This window comes from Coregonus lavaretus (assembly GCF_964263955.1).
Source record: "Coregonus lavaretus genome assembly, chromosome: 17".
NCBI lineage: Eukaryota > Metazoa > Chordata > Actinopteri > Salmoniformes > Salmonidae > Coregonus > Coregonus lavaretus.
Window position 1 is genome coordinate 45344682 of NC_140004.1, and position 20662 is coordinate 45365343.

Sequence of the window (20662 nt, forward strand, 5' to 3'; positions counted from 1 at the left end):
CTTCTAGAACATAGCCTAAAGGAACACATTATGTAGAGTGGGATGTCTTCTAGAACATAGCCTAAAGGAACACATTATGTAGAGTGGGATGTCTTCTAGAACATAGGCTAAAGGAACACATTATGTAGAGTGGGATGTCTTCTAGAACATAGGCTAAAGGAACACATTATGTAGAGTGGGATGTCTTCTAGAACATAGCCTAAATGAACACATTATCTAGAGTGGGATGTCTTCTAGAACATAGACTAAAGGAACACATTATCTAGAGTGGGATGTCTTCTAGAACATAGCCTAAATGAACACATTATCTAGAGTGGGATGTCTTCTAGAACATAGACTAAAGGACACATTATGTAGAGTGGGATGTCTTCTAGAACATAGGCTAAAGGAACACATTATGTAGAGTGGGATGTCTTCTAGAACATAGCCTAAAGGAACACATTATGTAGAGTGGGATGTCTTCTAGAACATAGCATAAAGGAACACATTATGTAGAGTGGGATGTCTTCTAGAACATAGCCTAAAGGAACACATTATGTAGAGTGGGATGTCTTCTAGAACATAGCCTAAAGGAACACATTATGTAGAGTGGGATGTCTTCTAGAACATAGCCTAAAGGAACACATTATGTAGAGTGGGATGTCTTCTAGAACATAGGCTAAAGGAACACATTATGTAGAGTGGGATGTCTTCTAGAACATAGGCTAAAGGAACACATTATGTAGAGTGGGATGTCTTCTAGAACATAGCCTAAATGAACACATTATGTAGAGTGGGATGTCTTCTAGAACATAGCCTAAAGGAACACATTATGTAGAGTGGGATGTCTTCTAGAACATAGCCTAAAGGAACACATTATATAGAGTAGGATGTCTTCTAGAACATAGACTAAAGGACACATTATGTAGAGTGGGATGTCTTCTAGAACATAGCCTAAAGGAAAACATTATGTAGAGTGGGATGTCTTCTAGAACATAGCCTAAAGGAACACATTATGTAGAGTGGGATGTCTTCTAGAACATAGCCTAAAGGAACACATTATGTAGAGTGGGATGTCTTCTAGAACATAGCCTAAAGGAACACATTATGTAGAGTGGGATGTCTTCTAGAACATAGCCTAAAGGAACACATTATGTAGAGTGGGATGTCTTCTAGAACATAGCCTAAAGGAACACATTATGTTGAGTGGGATGTCTTCTAGAACATAGCCTAAAGGAACACATTATGTAGAGTGGGATGTCTTCTAGAACATAGCCTAAAGGAACACATGATGTAGAGTGGGATGTCTTCTAGAACATAGCCTAAAGGAACACATTATCTAGAGTGGGATGTCTTCTAGAACATAGGCTAAAGGAACACATTATGTAGAGTGGGATGTCTTCTTGAGAATAACTCAAAGGAACACATTATGTAGAGTGGGATGTCTTCTAGAACATAGGCTATAGGAACACATTATGTGGAGTGGGATGTCTTCTAGAACATAGCCTAAAGGAACACATTATGTAGAGTGGGATGTCTTCTTGAGAATAACTCAAAGGAACACATTAAACACATCTGGAAATCATGATCAGTCTTAGCAGCAACTACACATGTATAGAGCATTCATAACATCTTCATAAACTCTACATAGATGCTTCATAAGTGCTTAAAAGCATAAACTACATTGACAGATCAACCAGGATCAAGAGGCAGGGCAATTTGTGACTTGTTTTGGTAATCACTGGCTGTATTGGAGGGGAAGTGGTTTCACCTCTCCTAGGCAATCAGCAATTAGTACAGGGAGGTGTGCTCTCCACCTCTGCTATGCAATTAGCAATTAGTGTTAGTAAACAGCGGTCCTGTCAGTGGGGGTTTTGTCGCAAAACTAAGACCGTCGTCAAAACAAAGATGGATCTGCGGAGTTATTAGAGGAAGGAAAGCGAGGAAGGCTCCACACCACTCTCTCACTTGAGTATCTTAACTAGTTATTTACAGATTATAAAATGTTGGCTCTTTTTGTAGCTTTGGCAACTGTGTGTTTTCTATACCTGTTCGCAACTCTCCCTGTAGGCATTACAGACGCTCCCCACCCCTTGGCTGCAACCCTTCTATTTTAGTGTACCCTGCACGCACAACCCATGTGGAATTCCGGGTCTCTGGCAGCGTTTGGAACTGTCGATCTGCGGTCCATCTCAGCCTATGCTGCCCTTCAGTCCCTTGACTTTTTGGCTGAGACATGGATCACCCCAGAGAACACTGCTACTCCAGCTGCTCTTTCTTCACCTGAATAAGTTTTCTCTCATAGTCTGAGAGCATCTGGTCGTCGTGGTGGTGGCATAGGTCTACATATTTCTCCTAAGTGGAGATTTTCTACCTCTCTCACCTGTCCATCTCCTCATTTGAATTCCATGCTATCACTGTCACTTGTCCACTCAAGCTTAACGTTATTGTCATCTATCGCCCACCAGGTGCCCTTGGAGAGTTCTTCAATGAGCTTGACACCTTGATAAGCTAATTTCCTGACGATGGCTCACCGCTCATCATACTTGGCGACTTCAACCTCCTGACGTCTGCCTTCGATTCTTTCCAACTCTCTCTTTCCCCTCCTTGCCTCTTTTGTTCCCCTCCAACTCACAAGGTAGGCAATACGCTTGACCTCATCTTTACTAGAGGCTGTTTGCCTACTAATCTCACTGCAACCTCCCTCCAGGTCTCTCATCAATACTTTGTTTCCTTTTCTGTCTCGCTTTCCTCCAACCCTAGCCACTCAGCCCCTACCCAGATGGTCATGAGCTGTCGCAGTCTTCGCTCTCTCTCCCACTACTCTCTCCTCTTCTATCCTGTCATCTCTCCCTTCTACTAAATCCTTTTCCCTCCTGTGTCCTGATTGTTTGACCCTATTATCCTCCCTTTCTGTATCATATGACTCACTCTGTCCCCTTTCCTCCCAGCTGGCTCGGCACTCCCCTCCTGCTCCCTGGTTGAGTGACTCATTGCGAGTTTACAGAACAGGGCTGTGGGCAGCTGAGTGAAAATGGAGGAAATGTAAACTTCCGGAGGACCTATCATCCTTTCACTCCCTCCTCTCCACCTTCTCTTCCTCTGTATCCGCTGCTAAAGCCACTTTCTACCACTCTAAATTTCAAGATTCTGCCTCTAACCCTAGGAAACTCCTTTTCACCTTCTCCTCCCTCCTTAATCCTCCACCCCCCCCCCCCTCCCTTCCTCCTCCCTCTCTGTGGACGACTTTGTCAACCACTTTGAAAAGAAGGTTGACGACATCCGCTACTCATTCACTCAGCCTATTGAATCCACTGGTCTCACTCACACAGAACTACCCTACGCCTTGACCTCTTTCTCCCCTCTCTCGCCAGATGACATCTTGTGACTAGTGAGGTCTGGCCGCCCTACAACCTGCCCACTCGACCCCATCCCCTCCTCCCTTCTCCAGACCATCTCTGGAGACTTTCTCCCATTCCTCCCTTCCCTCATCAACTCATCCCTGACCCTGAGCTGCATCCCCTCTGACTTCAAAATGGCCCGAGTCGCTCCCCATCTCAATAAACCAAACACTCGACTCATCTGACGTCAAAAACGACAGACCTGTATACCTTTCTTTTCTTTTCAAAACACTTGAGCGTTCCGTCTCTGACCAACTCTATCTCTCTCAGAACCATCTTCTTGACCCTAACCAGTCATGCTTCAAGACGGGTCACTCAACCGAGACTGCTCTTCTCTGTGTCACGGAGGCTCTCCGCACTGCCAAAGCTGACTCTCTCCTCTGTTCTCATCCTCCTAGATCTATCCGCTGCCTTCAACACCGTGAACTATCAGATCCTCCTCTCCACCCTCTCAGGGCTGGGCGTCTCAGGCTCTGCACACTCTTGGATTGCATCCTACCTGGCAGGCCGCTCCTACCAGGTGACGTGGAGAGGATCTGTGTCTGCACCATGTACTCTCACTGCTGGTGTCCCCCAGGGCTCGGTTATAGACCATCTCCTCTCCTCTCTATACACCACTGGCTTCCAGTCGAAGCTCGCATCCACTATAACACCATGGCGCTTACCTACGGAACAGCAAAAGGAACTGCCCCTCCCTACCTTCAGGCTATGCTCAAACCCTACACCCCAACCCGAGCACTCCGTTCTGCCATCTCAGGTCTCTTGGCCCTCCCAACCCTACGGGAGGGAAGCTCAGGTTCAGCCCAGTCCAAGCTCTTCTCTGTCCTGGCACCCCAATGGTGGAACCAGCTGCCCCCTGAAGCTAGGGCAGCAGAGTCCCTGCCCATCTTCCGTCAACATCTGAAACCCTACCTCTTCAACCAGTATCTTAAATAATCCTCCTCCTCACCTTGAAGCCCCCCCCCCCCCCCCCCCCCCCAAAGAAAAACTACCTGAACCCGCACTTGCACTTGAATAACGGAACAGTGGTGCATGCATATGTATTCACTCCCTTTGCTATGAAGCCCCTAAATAAGATCTGTTGCAACCAATTACCTTCAAAAGTCACATAATTAGTTAAATAAAGTCCACCTGTGTGCAATCTAAGTGTCACATGATCTGTCACATGATCTCAGAATATATACACATGTTCTGAAAGGCCCCAGAGTCTGCAACACCAACCACTAAGCAAGGGGCAACACCAAGCAAGTGGCACCATGAAGACCAGGAGCTCTCCAAACAGGTCAGGGACAAAGTTGTGGAGAAGTACAGATCAGGGTTGGGTTATAAAAAAATATCTGACCAGGCAAGGAGGGCATTAATCATAGCGGCAACAAAGAGACCAAAGATAACCTTGAAGGAGCTGCAAAGCTCCACAGCGAAGATTGGAGTATCTGTCCATAGGACCACTTTAAGCCGTACACTCCACAGAGCTGGGTTTTACGGAAGAGTGGCCAAAAAAAAGCCATTGCTTAAAGAAAAAAATAAGCAAACACGTTTGGTGTTTGCCAAAAGGCATGTGGGAGACTCCCCAAACATATGGAAGAAGGTACTCTGGTCAGATGAGACTAAAATTGAGCTTTTTGGCCATCAAGGAAAACGCTATGTCTGGCGCAAACCCAACACCTCTCATCACCCAGAGAACACCATCCCCACAGTGAAGCATGGTGGTGGCAGCATCATGCTGTGGGGATGTTTTTCATCTGTAGGGACTGGGAAACTGGTCAGAATTGAAGGAATGACGGATGGTGCTAAATACAGGGATTTTTTTTTAGGGAAACCTGTTTCAGTCTTCCAGAGATTTGAGACTGGGACAGAGCTTCACCTTCCAGCAGGACAATGACCCTAAACATACTGCTAAAGCAACACTCAAGTGGTTTAAGGGGAAATATTTAAATGTCTTGGAATGGCTTAGTCAAAGCCCAGACCTCAATCCAATTGAGAATCTGTGGTATGACTTAAAGATTGCTGTACACCAGCGGAACCCATCGAACTTGAAGGAGCTGGAGCAGTTTTGCCTTGAAGAATGGGCAAAAATCCCAGAGGCTAGATGTGCCAAGCTTATAGGGACATATCCCAAGAGACTTGTAGCTGTAATTGCTGCAAAAGGTGGCTCTACAAAGTATTGACTTTGGGGGGGGGGGGGGGGGGGTGAATAGTTATGCACGCTCAAGTTTTCTGTTTTTTTGTCTTATTTATTGTTTGTTTCACAAGAAAAAATATTTAGCATCTTCAAAGTGGTAGGCATGTTGTGTATATCAAATGATACAAACCCCCCAAAAAATCAAGGTTAATTCCAGGTTGTAAGGCACCAAAATAGGAAGAATGCCTAGGGGGGTGAATACTTTAAGCAAGCCACTGTATATACAGTATATATATATATATATATATATACTTTTTTTTTAACTGCGCTGTTTCACAAAGGTTCTGTACCTTTCTATTCTCATAGTTTCTACAGATTGTAAGTTAAATATATTTATTTTTTGCTAAAATTATAATAATATTATTGATCGATTGACTATGACTTTTCAAATCACCCAGCAGTGCTATTTGCAGAGTTAGCTCCAGGTAAATGTTGCAATTCTTCAGCCATTCCTGAGCCTGCAACCAAAAACAAGCCACATATGGACAGTACCAAAACAAATGATTTAATGATTATGTCTCTTCGCAGCAAAATCTGCAGAGCTGGAATGGTTGTATCCCCCATATATATATATATATATATATATATATATATATATATATATATATATATATATAACATTCTATTGGTTGCAAGAATTAATAATTGTGTATAATAATTAAACAATTCTAAGTTTTGGTGGTGTTGCTGCAGGGGGAATGGCTTCACGTGGCTGGGAGTCTCCCAGAGCATGCTGGTCAGACGGGGACAAGATGTCAGACCTCTGATGGACCCACACAAGCAGAGAGAGAGGTGAGAAACACACAGCTCTACACACGCACACACATTTTGACATTTTTTGAGCGACTTACAGTAGTGAATGCATACATTTTCATACTGGTCACCCGTGGGAATCGAACCCACAACCCTGGCGTTGCAGGCTCCATACTCTACCAACTGAGCCACAAAATGCACGCACGCACGCACTCACACATGCACACACGAACACACACACACACACACACGCACACACGCACACACGCACACACACACACACACACACACACGCACACACGCACACACGCACACACACACACACACACACACACACACCTATCAATCAATCAAACCATCACATTTTCCAAGCATTATAACAAGCACAGACAAGAAACAGTAGATATGTAAGACCGTGCACATAATACTCAATACCAAACTAAAATATAAACACAACATACAACAATTTCAACGATTTTACTGAGTTACAGTTCATATAAGGAAATCAGTCAATTGAAATACATTCATTAGGCACTAATCTATGGATTTTACATGACTGGGCAGGGGTGCAGTCATGGGTGGGCCTAGGAGGGCATATGTAGCATTATTATTATTATTATTATTATTATTATTATTGTAGCAGATTCCAATTCCACATTTTCCTCATTGATAAGCATTGAAGAGAATTGGAATTGGAATTTCAGTGTACTAATATTTGCCATATTCTAATACAATCTCATGTGCCAATGTATTGCCACGGTCCGTGCCATGGTGAAACTTGCACTCCTGTAGATCTGAAATAATTTGATGGTAAAACTTGCCAGCCAATCAGAAAGCAAGGCGAAGCAATTCAGACATTCTTGAAAGAAACATTTTTAAAAATAGCTTAGACAAATGTATTTAGCATGCATTAGGCATTAGAATGAAATGCTTTATAGTTACGTGATGACATCACGTGCCCTGCATACCTTCAACACCGGTTCCATCATCATTTGTCGCAATAAAAAAAGTTAAATAAAAATCCTCCGCTGTTGAACGGATACAAATATTGTAGATCATTTCCATTACAAAGATTCATTTGGCGACGTTGCTTTTATCAAATAAACCTGGGCCAATGGAAACCTGCCTATTGGTAATTGCATAGCCTGTATGTCTAGATGATTAGACTATTATTGTAACCAGGAGTAAAGGAGAAAGCCTTACTCACAAAGAGAAATTCAGAAATGAATTTAAAAGCAAAAACGTTTTTTATTGACTAGGTATCTAACCATCCTTTCACTGTTTATCTTGTACACACACACGCACACGCACACACACACACACACCGCACACACACGTACACACACGCACACACACGTACACACACACACACAAACGTACACACACACACATACACACAGACACACAGACAGTTGTGTCATTCTCTGGACTTCATTGTTACCACTTCCTGTTTAAAACCACAGCTTTATATACTTTAATGTCATCATCTCTTAACTGAAACCACTTGATGTAATTTAAACCTTTAAACCTCTGATAGTGTTTTATCACTGTACCGCCATCCTTCTTCCAGTATTGTGTGGTTTGTTTGTTGGTGTTGAACCCTGTATTAAAACAACGTTTCCTAAATTAACTTTCATGTTTGGTTGGTTCTTTAGTCTGGAAAAAAGTTCATCTGAACAGTATCAGATCCTTGAAAGGAAATGTGAGTTAATGAATAACCTTGAGGTAGTTTGGTAGTGTCCTACTCTACTACAGTTTGGTAGTGTCCTACTCTACTACAGTTTGGTAGTGTCCTACTCTACTACAGTTTGGTAGTGTCCTACTCTACTACAGTTTGGTAGTGTCCTACTCTACTACAGTTTGGTAGTGTCCTACTCTACTACAGTTTGGTAGTGTCCTACTCTACTACAGTTTGGTAGTGTCCTACTCTACTACAGTTTGGTAGTGTCCTACTCTACTACAGTTTGGTAGTGTCCTACTCTACTACAGTTTGGTAGTGTCCTACTCTACTACTTTATTTACTAACTTGTTGTTCGTCAGGGATCATGTGAAATATGTTTTATGTAGTTGATTTAATGCACCAGATTGAAGACATCAGTGAGAAGGTAGAAGTCTGTGAGGTAGACCTTTAAGAAGTGAAACTACTCTCCTCAGATTCCTCAGGCTGTTTTCCCTCTATTTCTACGTGTACTTGTCCCTCTGCCACACAGCCCTGCTGGCTGTTAGACACACAAGGACACCACTGCTTTCCTTGAAATCAAACCATTTCCCTACCATCCCATTTAAGCCAACCAGATGTAAGAGGTGAAAGGGAAAGTCCAGAACTGAAACTACATTCCTTCAATAAGGAGGGAACTAAGTCTGTATTCACTTTGAGTTTCACTTTCATTTGGTCCTTATTCAAAAAGACACACAACCTCTTTTCCTGGGCATGAGACCCTTTCCACAGAATCTGCTTGCCACCAAGTCAGCTATTCTACAGTAGGCTACTAACAACACGTTCCTCTTATTGATTGGGTTAATAAATCTAGGTTATAAATATACCATATTGATACATTGGACCTTGTCCTTTTATCCAGGATGCAGACTCTTCTAACACAAACACAGTAGTGGATTTGTTTATGGTTGGTATTTGTATTATTATGTACTGCTATTGTGGAGCTGTTACCAACTCCCTGAAATAGGATCCTTTATTACAGGTAACAATCAGATATGGGTTCAGATACTATTTTTTCCAATTACAGTATCAGATCTTTTTTATTTGAAAAGACAAGTAGTTTTTTTTATTTTATTTGGAAATACACTTGAAAAGCCTTGGCATGTATTTGAAAATATAAAAATACACTGATTTTAAATACAGTCCTATGCATTTAACCCAGGTCAATGTATTTGGAAATTAGTATTTGAAAATGCTTTCAAATAGTAGCCTACTTAAGGAAATTATTTGAAAATACTTTCAAATACTTCAAATTGAAGTAGTTGATTGGGGCCACATTATTTGAAAATACTCAAATATACAGGAAATAACTATTGAAATAACAAATAGACATGCCCAGTATTTTAACCCAGGTTAGTATGTGCAAATGAGCTTAATATTTTGAGTTCTCAGGAAAATGCATAGTGTAGTTGTCTCTCATTCAACAGAATATCAGGGAGGATTGGACATGCAATGCAAGTTCCACTTCTGTGCTGCTCAGACAGCTTGGATCATATCATGCCTCCAACATACTTCCTTTTCTGCTTTGATTTTTTTTATGGGAACAGGGTTCGAACTACACATCTCTTAGGGGTGGTCAAAGTGTCTTAGGGTTGCCTGATTCTTAAGGCGTCTGCATACTAGGTTCGGTTTGCTTCTAGCTAGCCTCTGCCGAGTCCCAAACAAACGTATGTTCCAGGTTTTTCAGGGGAAATGGAAAGAGAGCCAAAGATATGTTATAACTAACCCAAGATAGACCAGATCCTGTCGTTTCCAATGGGAGCAAAATTGATCATTTTGGGCAGAACAAGCAAGGAGGTGGGCAGAGCCAAGCACGAGCTAGCGAGATCCTATTGGCTCGTTCTAGCATTTATTTGTATATTTCCGTTAGGGAATGCCTACTCTGTGAAGGGCGTGTGTCCAATAACTCAATTCACCCTTGCACTCCTATACAACATACTTTTTTAGAAACTTTGGCAACGGGTAAAGTCTACAAAACGTAGTCCCCTCTGTTTGTAACAGATTCTAGTTTTCGAAACAGAAAACTGTATTGAGATCAAATATTTAATCGATGAGAAAATTATCAGAATGTCGGCCAAAATCCATCTCGCTCCATCTTCTCCCACTGCAGGTCACTGGGCTTCCCCTCATCACCATATTTGGTAGTGAGTGGATTATTTGTATTTTCACACAAATTAAGCCAAACAAAACCTCACTAAATCTTCTGAAAAACTTTTTGTACATACTTGCACGAATTGAGTGTGAGATTGTGTTGCATTTATACATCCAGTTAAATATATGGCTAATCTGTGAGAGAGCCTTTGACAAGACTTCTGCTTTTGGACATTAACAAGGTGACACTCCATCTTAACTCCTCTTCCACATTTAGTGGATTGGTTGAACAGTGCAGAAAAGGCTCTCCTCCGACAGTTATTTTTTCTTCTCATCGAGACCAGCATGTTTAAATTCTATTTAACCTTTATTTTAACAGGGAAGACATTGAGACCTAGGTTTATTTTTCAAATGAGCCCTAGATAATTCAACATAAATATACACATTGTACACAATATATATATATATATATTCCTTTCAGTCCCACCCACTGGGGAGCCAGGCCCGGCCAATCAGAATGAGTTTTTACCCATAAAAGGGCTTTATTACAGACAGAAATACTCCTCAGCTCATGAAACATGGGACCAACACTTTACACGTTGCGTTTATATTTTTGTTCAGTATAGTTTCAGGCGTTTCTTTAATGCCTGCTACATTAGGTTAGCTCCTAGCAGAACCTGGCTAGGCGACATGAACATCTGTGCCTCGCATACTCCTTTAAAATAACTTCTCTAAGAAAACTAGAAAAAGCGGAAATAGTACTTTGTCCCTCTTGAGACGCCGTAGCCTCATAATAGTCAGAATTAATCTAAGATAACTAAAGAAATCAATAATTAATTTTGACATTTTTGCAGAGGAGTCCTTAGTCGTACAATTTTACATCTAACTAAGATGTTTGGTGCCGTATTTCTCAAGTGAAAAAATTTGCATGAAAACGATTAGTCTGTCATTGAATGAAAACCTACACTTCATTGAAGAATCCCTACCGTTGACCAATCACCGACAAACAGGCTACCAAACTTCGGCTTGCTTCAGGGAAAAATATTGTGTGCACGAACAGCCGAAAAAAACCTTGATGAAGACCCAAACTTCACAAAAACGTCACAAAATGTTGTCACAATATATGAACGAACTGTTTCGCATGGGAATTATACGGACGCCTTTAGTGGTGCTAAAAATGTCTTAGGGTTGCCTAATGTCGTTATCTTTGAAATCATTTAGAAGTAGCGACGAAGGCCATGGTTCACTTCTGTATTGTTAGCCCCAAATGGCACCCAAATGCTATTTAGTGCACTCCTTTCGATCATTGCCCATAGTGCTCTGGTCAAAAGTATTGCACCATATAGGGAATAGGGTGCCATTTGGGATGCAAAAGGAAAGACAGATTGCAGCATCTCCCTGCCTTAAAAATGTCTCAAATTTCACTGTCAGAGAGAGTGTTTCTGAGAAACAGGAATTCCTGTGTGAAAGGAGAAGCAGGGAAAAAGAGAAAGCAGCTGAGAGACAAGGGAACCCCCTCCCCCCCCTCTCTCCCCCTCTCCTTGGATGACTGTCATATAAATTCAGTATAAATACAAGCCAAGCTCTATTCCATTCACAACTTCCATCACTTCTCTCCTCCATTCACAACTTCCATCACTTCTCTCCTCCATTTAAAACTTCTATCACTTGACTGAGCTGTCCGTCCAGACTCTTGAAGAAACTGAAGAAGCAGTATCCATGACCAACACAATGACATCAACGGTCCTCATCAGCTTCCTGGCCTGTCTGATCCTGGTCAATGTTGAAGGTAACATCTCTGAAATGTCTTGAATTATTATCTTTATTAGAAATCTGCAGCATATGAAGCGACTTGCAATGCCAGGGAGGAGTGTGGTCAAATATTAGGTTTGATTTCTGAATGAAGAGTTCAGTACTTAGCTGCAATAATGCCATAACCAAACATGCCATAACCTTTTCTTGTCATCCCCAGGCCAGGTGGGTCATTCTAAATCTCGGTGCCAGTGTCTGAATGGAATGGTGAACCGTGTAAAACCTCTTCTCATTGAGAAGCTTGAAGTGTACGCCCCAAGCCACTCCTGCCAGCACATGGAGATCATGTAAGAAATCTGTTTGTCTGTCTGTCTGTCTGTCTGTCTGTCTGTCTGTCTGTCTGTCTGTCCGCCCGTCTGTTTGAACTACTGTATATTAATATCATTGCATATTGTGCCTAGCTTACTAGATGGACATAATGGTAAATGTTGCTATTTCTTTTTAACCAATTGAGATTATTTACACCTGCTAGTGAGATAATATTATTTCTCTACATGCTCAGTTGGAAAGTTGTGATGGCTAACTTCTAACAATACTCTCCCTCTACTTGTGTGTTCAGTGTCACTCTGAAAAACGGAGAAGGGAAAAAGTGTCTCAATCCAGAGGCTCCAATTGTCAAGAATAACATTGAGAAATTGATGAAAAACCAAAGGTGAGGACTACATATGCAAACTTAATTACAAATTAAATACACGGTAACTCAGTACATCAGTATTATAACAGTACATCAGTACATCAGTACATCAATACATCAGTATTATATCAGTATAGCAATACATCAGTATTATTTCAGTATATCAGTACATCAGTATTATATTAGTACATCAGTACATCAGTACATCAGAATATCAGTACATCAGTATTATATCAGTATTATATCAGTATATAAGTACATCGGTACATCAGTACATCAGTGTTATATAAGTACATCAGTATTATATCAGTACATCCGTATATCAGTACCTAAGTACATCAGTATATCAGTACATCATTATATCAGTACATCAGTACATCAGTACATCAGTATATCAGTACATCAGTATATCAGTATATCTTGAATCTGTATTTATTAGTAATTGTATTAATAATACATGTATTGATGATATAAGTATAATGATTGTTTTTTCCTTTCAGGAGTGTGCAGTAAATCTGTGAACTAATGACACCAGTTCCATTGAGAACTTGATGGAACAGAGAGCACCATGAGAGGGTGCTATTCCTGAGGAATGACCACAGTTGAGTCAATGCACTGAAGACTGCCTGAATATATGTTTACACTGTTTAATGGTAATTAGAGAGTCGGTTTTTTTTATTTACAAAATTAGTATATGTTACACAATATGACTTACTAGTTGAGAGACATTTCTAGAATTTCCAATGGAAACTTAAATAGGCTGGCATTTTGTTTTTTTAGGTCAGTTTCATATTTTCTTGAATTATGAGTTGTTCATTGTTCATTTATGCAATTGAAAATATAAAAAGCATGTAAATATGTAAATATATGTTTTCAGTTTGAAATGTCAAGAATTAAAATGTTTTACATTTTGTAAAGTTATCAAAATGATCAACATCTGTGTAAATACTGTATATTCTGTATGTATTGTTTACGTTTTCTATCAAATTAATAAAGAAGCGTTTGACTTTACTTTTTGTTCTAGTTTTCCTCTGTTCACCTAGACTTTTGATAGCAGAGCAAATGTCACTATAATGATGATAGTCAAATGACAGATTTTGTAGAGTGGGATTTCTTCTAGAACATAGCCTAAAGGAACACATTATCTAGAGTGGGATGTCTTCTAGAACATAGCCTAAAGGAACACATTATCTAGAGTGGGATGTCTTCTAGAACATAGCCTAAAGGAACACATTATGTAGAGTGGGATGTCTTCTAGAACATAGCCTAAAGGAACACATTATCTAGAGTGGGATCTCTTCTAGAACATAGCCTAAATGAGCAATTTATGTTGAGTGGGATGTCTTCTAGAACATAGCCTAAAGGAACACATTATGTTGAGTGGGATGTCTTCTAGAACATAGCCTAAAGGAACACATTATCTAGAGTGGGATCTCTTCTAGAACATAGCCTAAATGAGCAATTTATGTTGAGTGGGATGTCTTCTAGAACATAGCATAAAGGAACACATTATGTAGAGTGGGATGTCTTCTAGAACATAGCTTAAAGCAACACATTATGTAGAGTGGGATGTCTTCTAGAACATAGCCTAAAGGAACACATTATGTAGAGTGGGATGTCTTCTAGAACATAGCCTAAAGGAACACATTATGTAGAGTGGGATGTCTTCTAGAACATAGCCTAAAGGAACACATTATGTAGAGTGGGATGTCTTCTAGAACATAGCCTAAAGGAACACATTATGTAGAGTAGGATGTCTTCTAGAACATAGCCTAAAGGAACACATTATGTAGAGTGGGATGTCTTCTTGAGAATAACTCAAAGGAACCCATTAAACACATCTGGAAATCATGATCAGTCTTAGCAGCAACTACACATGTATAGAGCATTCATAACATCTTCATAAACTCTACATAAATGCTTCATAAATATTTATAAGCAAAGTCATACTGCCTAAAGGGTGACATAGGTCACTACATATTTTCCTACTAGCTCTGAATTTGCTGATAACTACTTTATTGAGATTTTTTTTTTACTTCCTACGACTGTAATATGGGGTTGTCTCACCGAGCTATCTTAAGATTAATGTATTAACTGTAAGTAAATCTGGATAACAGCATAAATGTTAAATGACAAAAATGTTAAAATGTCAAACAGAAAGAATAATGTTGAAAGGGTTTGTTCTACTTTACTCATTCTAGTTATACCCAGATTATGTATTTATTGACCTTTATTTTACCAGGTAAGTTGACAGAGAACATATATTTTACAGGAACTACCTGGGGAAGAGTTAGCGGGGGAGGAGAGGGAATGAATGAGCCAATTGGAAGTTGGGGATGATTAGGTGGCCAGGATGGTATGAAGACCAGATTGGGAATTTAGCCAGGACACCGGGGGTTAACACCCCTACTCTTACTTCCAACCGCCGTGTCTTTGTGAGACGCGTGTGGGTGAACGGATGATCTCCGCATGTGAAGTTCCCACCGTAAAGCATGGAGGAGGTGGTGTTATGGTGTGGGGGTGCTTTGCTGGTGACACTGTCTGTGATTTACTTAGAGTTCAAGGCACACTTAACCCGCATGGCTACCACAGCATTCTGCAGCGATACGCCATCCCATCTGGTTTGGGCTTAGCGGGACTATCATTTGTTTTTCAACAGGACAATGACCCAACTCAACTCCAGGCTGTGTAAGGGCTATTTAACCAAGAAGGAGAGTGATGGAGTGCTGCATCTGATGACCTGGCCTCCACAATTCCCCGACCTCAACCCAATTGAGATGGTTTGGGATGAGTTGGACCGCAGAGTGAAGGAAAAGCAGCCAACAAGTGCTCAGTATATGTGGGAACTCCTTCAACACTGTTGGAAAAGCATTCCAGGTAAAGCTGGTTGAGTGTGCAAAGCTGTCATCAAGGCAAAGGGTGGCTATTTGAAGGATCTCAAATATAAAATATATTTTGATTTGTTTAACACTTTTTGGGTTACTACATGATTCCATATGTGTTATTTCATAGTTTTGATGTCTTCACTATTATTCTACAATGTAGAAAATAGTAAAAATAAAGAAAAACACTTGAATGAGTAGGTGTGTGTCACGATTGTCGTAAGGATTGGACCAATGCGCAGCGTGGAATGCGAACATACTTTATTAATTATTCACCACACGAACAAAACAACAAAACGATACGTGGAGTCCTTGGTAACAAAACACAAACCATACACGGAACAAGATTCCACAAAACACTGTGGAAAACAGGCTGCCTAAGTATGGTTCCCAATCAGAGACAACAAGCAACAGCTGACACTCGTTGCCTCTGATTGAGAACCACCCCGGCCAACACAGAAACACATGAGCTAGATAAAGAACCTAGAACACAAACACATAGAAACTACACACCCTGGCTCAACATAACAGAGTCCCAGAGCCAGGGCGTGACAGTGTGTCCAAATTTTTTACTGGGACTGTATATTTTCCTGTATTATTTTCCCCTAACCCTACCACCCCTCCCTTAATTGGAATAAACTAATGGACAACAACACTTAGGCTTCTATGTCCAGTTTATACATACTATATACATTTTGTTTTTAATCCCGTCCTTCAGCTTCCCTCCCACCCCTCCCATCTATCTTTGAAGACCATCCAGTTGTGATTTCTATTTGCCATATATATATGCCACATTTTTGTTCAACTGTGTTGTTTCACAAAGGTTCTGTACCTTTCTATTCTCATAGTTTCTACAGATTGTAAGTTAAATGTATTTTTGCTAAAATTATTATAATATTATTGATCGATTGACTATGACTTTTCAAATCACCCAGCAGTGCTATTTGCAGAGTTAGCTCCAGGTAAATGTTGCAATTCTTCAGCCATTCCTGAGCCTGCAACCAAAAACAAGCTACATATGGACAGTACCAAAACAAATGATTTAATGATTATGTCTCTTCGCAGCAAAATCTGCAGAGCTGGAATGGTTGTATCCACCATATATATATATATATATATATATAACATTCTATTGGTTGCAAGAATTAATAATTTTGTATAATAATTAAACAATTCTAAGTTTTGGTGGTGTTGCTGCAGGGGGAATGGCTTCACGTGGCTGGGAGTCTCCCAGAGCATGCTGGTCAGACGGGGACAAGATGTCAGACCTCTGATGGACCCACACAAGCAGAGAGAGAGGTGAGAAACACACAGCTCTACACACGCACACACATTTTGAATTTTCTTTAGCGACTTACAGTAGTGAATAAATACATTTTCATACTGGTCACCCGTGGGAATCGAACCCACAACCCTGGCGTTGCAGGCTCCATACTCTACCAACTGAGCCACAAAATGCACTCACACACACACACACACACACACACACACACACACACACACACACACACACACACACACACACACACACACACACACACACACACACACACACACACACACACACACACACACACACACACACACACACACACACACACACACACACACACACACAACACACACACACACACCCTGCTCTAACCCCGCCCCGTCTCTGTCCTCCTATAGGATGAGAAGCAGCATATAGAAGACATGGGTGGATGCATCGTTTTCATGGGCTGTTGCCGTGTCAACAGGACCCATGCTGTCTCCAGGGCCATATGAGAATAAAAAGTGTTCTATTTGCATTGAATTCCTATCAATCAATCAAACCATCACATTTTCCAAGCATTATAACAAGCTCAGACAAGAAACAGTAGATATGTAAGACCGTGCACATAATACTCAATACCAAACAAAAATATAAACACAACATACAACAATTTCAACGATTTTACTGAGTTACAGTTCATATAAGGAAATCAGTCAATTGAAATACATTCATTAGGTACTAATCTATGGATTTTACATGACTGGGCAGGGGTGCAGTCATGGGTGGGCCTAGGAGGGCATATGTAGCAGATTCCAATTCCACATTTTCCTCATTGATAAGCATTGAAGAGAATTGGAATTGGAATTTCAGTGTACTAATATTTGCCATATTCTAATACAATCTCATGTGCCAATGTATTGCCACGGTCCGTGCCATGGTGAAACTTGCACTCCTGTAGATCTGAAATAATTTGATGGTAAAACTTGCCAGCCAATCAGAAAGCAAGGTGAAGCAATTCAGACATTCTTGAAAGAAACATTTTTTAAAATAGCTTAGACAAATGTATTTAGCAAGCATTAGGCATTAGAATGAAATGCTTTATAGTTACGTAATGACATCACGTGCCCTGCTTACCTTCAACACCGGATCCATCATCATTTGTCGCAATAAAAAAAGTTAAATAAAAATCCTCCGCTGTTGAACGGATACAAATATTGTAGATAATTTCCATTACAAAGATTTATTTGGCGACGTTGCTTTTATCAAATAAACCTGGGCCAATGGAAACCTGCCTATTGGTAATTGCATAGCCTGTATGTCTAGATGATTAGACTATTATTGTAACCAGGAGTAAAGGAGAAAGCCTTACTCACAAAGAGAAATTCAGAAATGAATTTAAAAGCAAAAACGTTTTTTTATTGACTAGGTATCTAACCATCCTTTCACTGTTTATCTTGTACACACACACACACACACGCACACACACACACACACACACACACACACACACACACACACACACACGCACACGTACACACCGCACACGCACACGCACACACACACGTACACACCGCGCACACACACGCACACAAACGTACACACCGCACACACACGCACACGCACACACACACACACACACCGCACACACACGTACACACACGCACACACACGTACACACACACACACAAACGTACACACACACACGTACACACAGACACACAGACAGTTGTGTCATTCTCTGGACTTCATTGTTACCACTTCCTGTTTAAAACCACAGCTTTATATACTTTAATGTCATCATCTCTTAACTGAAACCACTTGATGTAATTTAAACCTTTAAACCTCTGATAGTGTTTTATCACTGTACCGCCATCCTTCTTCCAGTATTGTGTGGTTTGTTTGTTGGTGTTGAACCCTGTATTAAAACAACGTTTCCTAAATTAACTTTCATGTTTGGTTGGTTCTTTAGTCTGGAAAAAAGTTCATCTGAACAGTATCAGATCCTTGAAAGGAAATGTGAGTTAATGAATAACCTTGAGGTAGTTTGGTAGTGTCCTACTCTACTACCGTTTGGTAGTGTCCTACTCTACTACAGTTTGGTAGTGTCCTACTCTACTACAGTTTGGTAGTGTCCTACTCTACTACAGTTTGGTAGTGTCCTACTCTACTAGAGTTTGGTAGTGTCCTACTCTACTACAGTTTGGTAGTGTCCTACTCTACTACAGTTTGGTAGTGTCCTACTCTACTACAGTTTGGTAGTGTCCTACTCTACTAGAGTTTGGTAGTGTCCTACTCTACTACAGTTTGGTAGTGTCCTACTCTACTACAGTTTGGTAGTGTCCTACTCTACTACAGTTTGGTAGTGTCCTACTCTACTACAGTTTGGTAGTGTCCTACTCTACTACAGTTTGGTAGTGTCCTACTCTACTACAGTTTGGTAGTGTCCTACTCTACTACAGTTTGGTAGTGTCCTACTCTACTACAGTTTGGTAGTGTCCTACTCTACTACAGTTTGGTAGTGTCCTACTCTACTACAGTTTGGTAGTGTCCTACTCTACTACAGTTTGGTAGTGTCCTACTCTACTACAGTTTGGTAGTGTCCTACTCTACTACAGTTTGGTAGTGTCCTACTCTACTACTTTATTTACTAACTTGTTGTTCGTCAGGGATCATGTGAAATATGTTTTATGTAGTTGATTTAATGCACCAGATTGAAGACATCAGTGAGAAGGTAGAAGTCTGTGAGGTAGACCTTTAAGAAGTGAAACTACTCTCCTCAGATTCCTCAGGCTGTTTTCCCTCTATTTCCACGTGTACTTGTCCCTCTGCCACACAGCCCTGCTGGCTGTTAGACACACAAGGACACCACTGCTTTCCTTGAAATCAAACCATTTCCCTGCCATCCCATTTAAGCCAACCAGATGTAAGAGGTGAAAGGGAAAGTCCAGAACTGAAACTACATTCCTTCAATAAGGAGGGAACTAAGTCTGTATTCACTTTGAGTTTCACTTTCATTTGGCCCTTGTTAAAAAAGACGCAAAACAATTTTCCTGGACATGAGACACTTTCCACAGACATTATACCCTTTCTTTAACTGCCAGCCACTGGGCTTCCACCCATCATCATATTTGGTAGTTAGTGAAAACGTCAACCAGATGCTTCACATTTATACATTCAATTAAATATCTGGCTCATTATTCTTTCTGTGAGAGAGACTTTGACGCAACTTCCGCTTTTGGACATGAACAATGCGACACTCCATTTTAACTCTTCCTCCACATTTACTGGATTTTTTACATTTACTGGATTTGTTGAACAGTGCATAAGTGCCGACATTTTCTTTTCTTCTTGTCAATACCAGTATGGGACCAACACTTTACATGTTGCGTTTATATTTTTGTTAAGTATAGTTTCAGGCGTTTATTTTACGACTGCTACGTTAGGTTAGCTACTAGCAGAGCCCGGCAAGGCGACGTGAACGTCTGTGCCTCGCATACTCCCTTAAGAGACCTTTGCTTAAAAAAACTAGAAAAAGCGGAATAGTACTTTGTCCCTCTTGAAATGCTGTAGCCAGTATACACTTCCTCCAAATAGTCAGAATTAAGGATCGGACCCTTTTTTTCAATTTTCGCCTAAAATTACATACCCAAATCTAACTGCCTGTAGCTCAGGTCCTGAAGCAAGGATATGCACATTCTTGATACCATTTTTTCATTTATTTATTTAACCTTTATTTAACCAGGTAAGCCAGTTGAGAACAAGTTCTCATTTACAACTGCGACCTGGCCAAGATAAAGCAAAGCAGTGCGATTTAAAAACAACAACAACACAGAGTTACATATGGAATAAACAAAAACGTACAGTCAATAACACAATAGAAAAATCTATATACAGTGTGTGCAAATGTAGTAAGTTATGGCGGTAAGGCAATAAATAGGCCATAGTGCAAAATAATT

General features: G+C 40.6%; 1 protein-coding gene across 1 annotated transcript; it reads left to right on the forward strand.

Moving 5' to 3' along the window:
• The first annotated feature begins 11721 nt into the window (after positions 1 to 11721).
• On the forward strand, positions 11722 to 13579 carry LOC311144947 (C-X-C motif chemokine 11-1-like). Its single transcript, XM_084181136.1, has 4 exons — positions 11722 to 11912; positions 12096 to 12222; positions 12495 to 12587; positions 13070 to 13579. Exons 1-4 carry the CDS (start codon positions 11843 to 11845, stop codon positions 13080 to 13082), a joined length of 303 nt encoding a protein of 100 aa, XP_084037262.1. The 5' UTR covers positions 11722 to 11842; the 3' UTR covers positions 13083 to 13579.
• Positions 13580 to 20662: the final 7083 nt, after the last annotated feature.

Bases quoted from the DNA above. Each gene is read 5' to 3' on its own strand.
- LOC311144947 (XM_084181136.1), top strand. From the start codon at position 11,843: ATGACCAACACAATGACATCAACGGTCCTCATCAGCTTCCTGGCCTGT. The intron at 11,913-12,095 runs GTAACATCTCTG...TGTCATCCCCAG, and splicing joins GATCCTGGTCAATGTTGAAG to GCCAGGTGGGTCATTCTAAA. The intron at 12,223-12,494 runs GTAAGAAATCTG...TTGTGTGTTCAG, and splicing joins TGCCAGCACATGGAGATCAT to TGTCACTCTGAAAAACGGAG.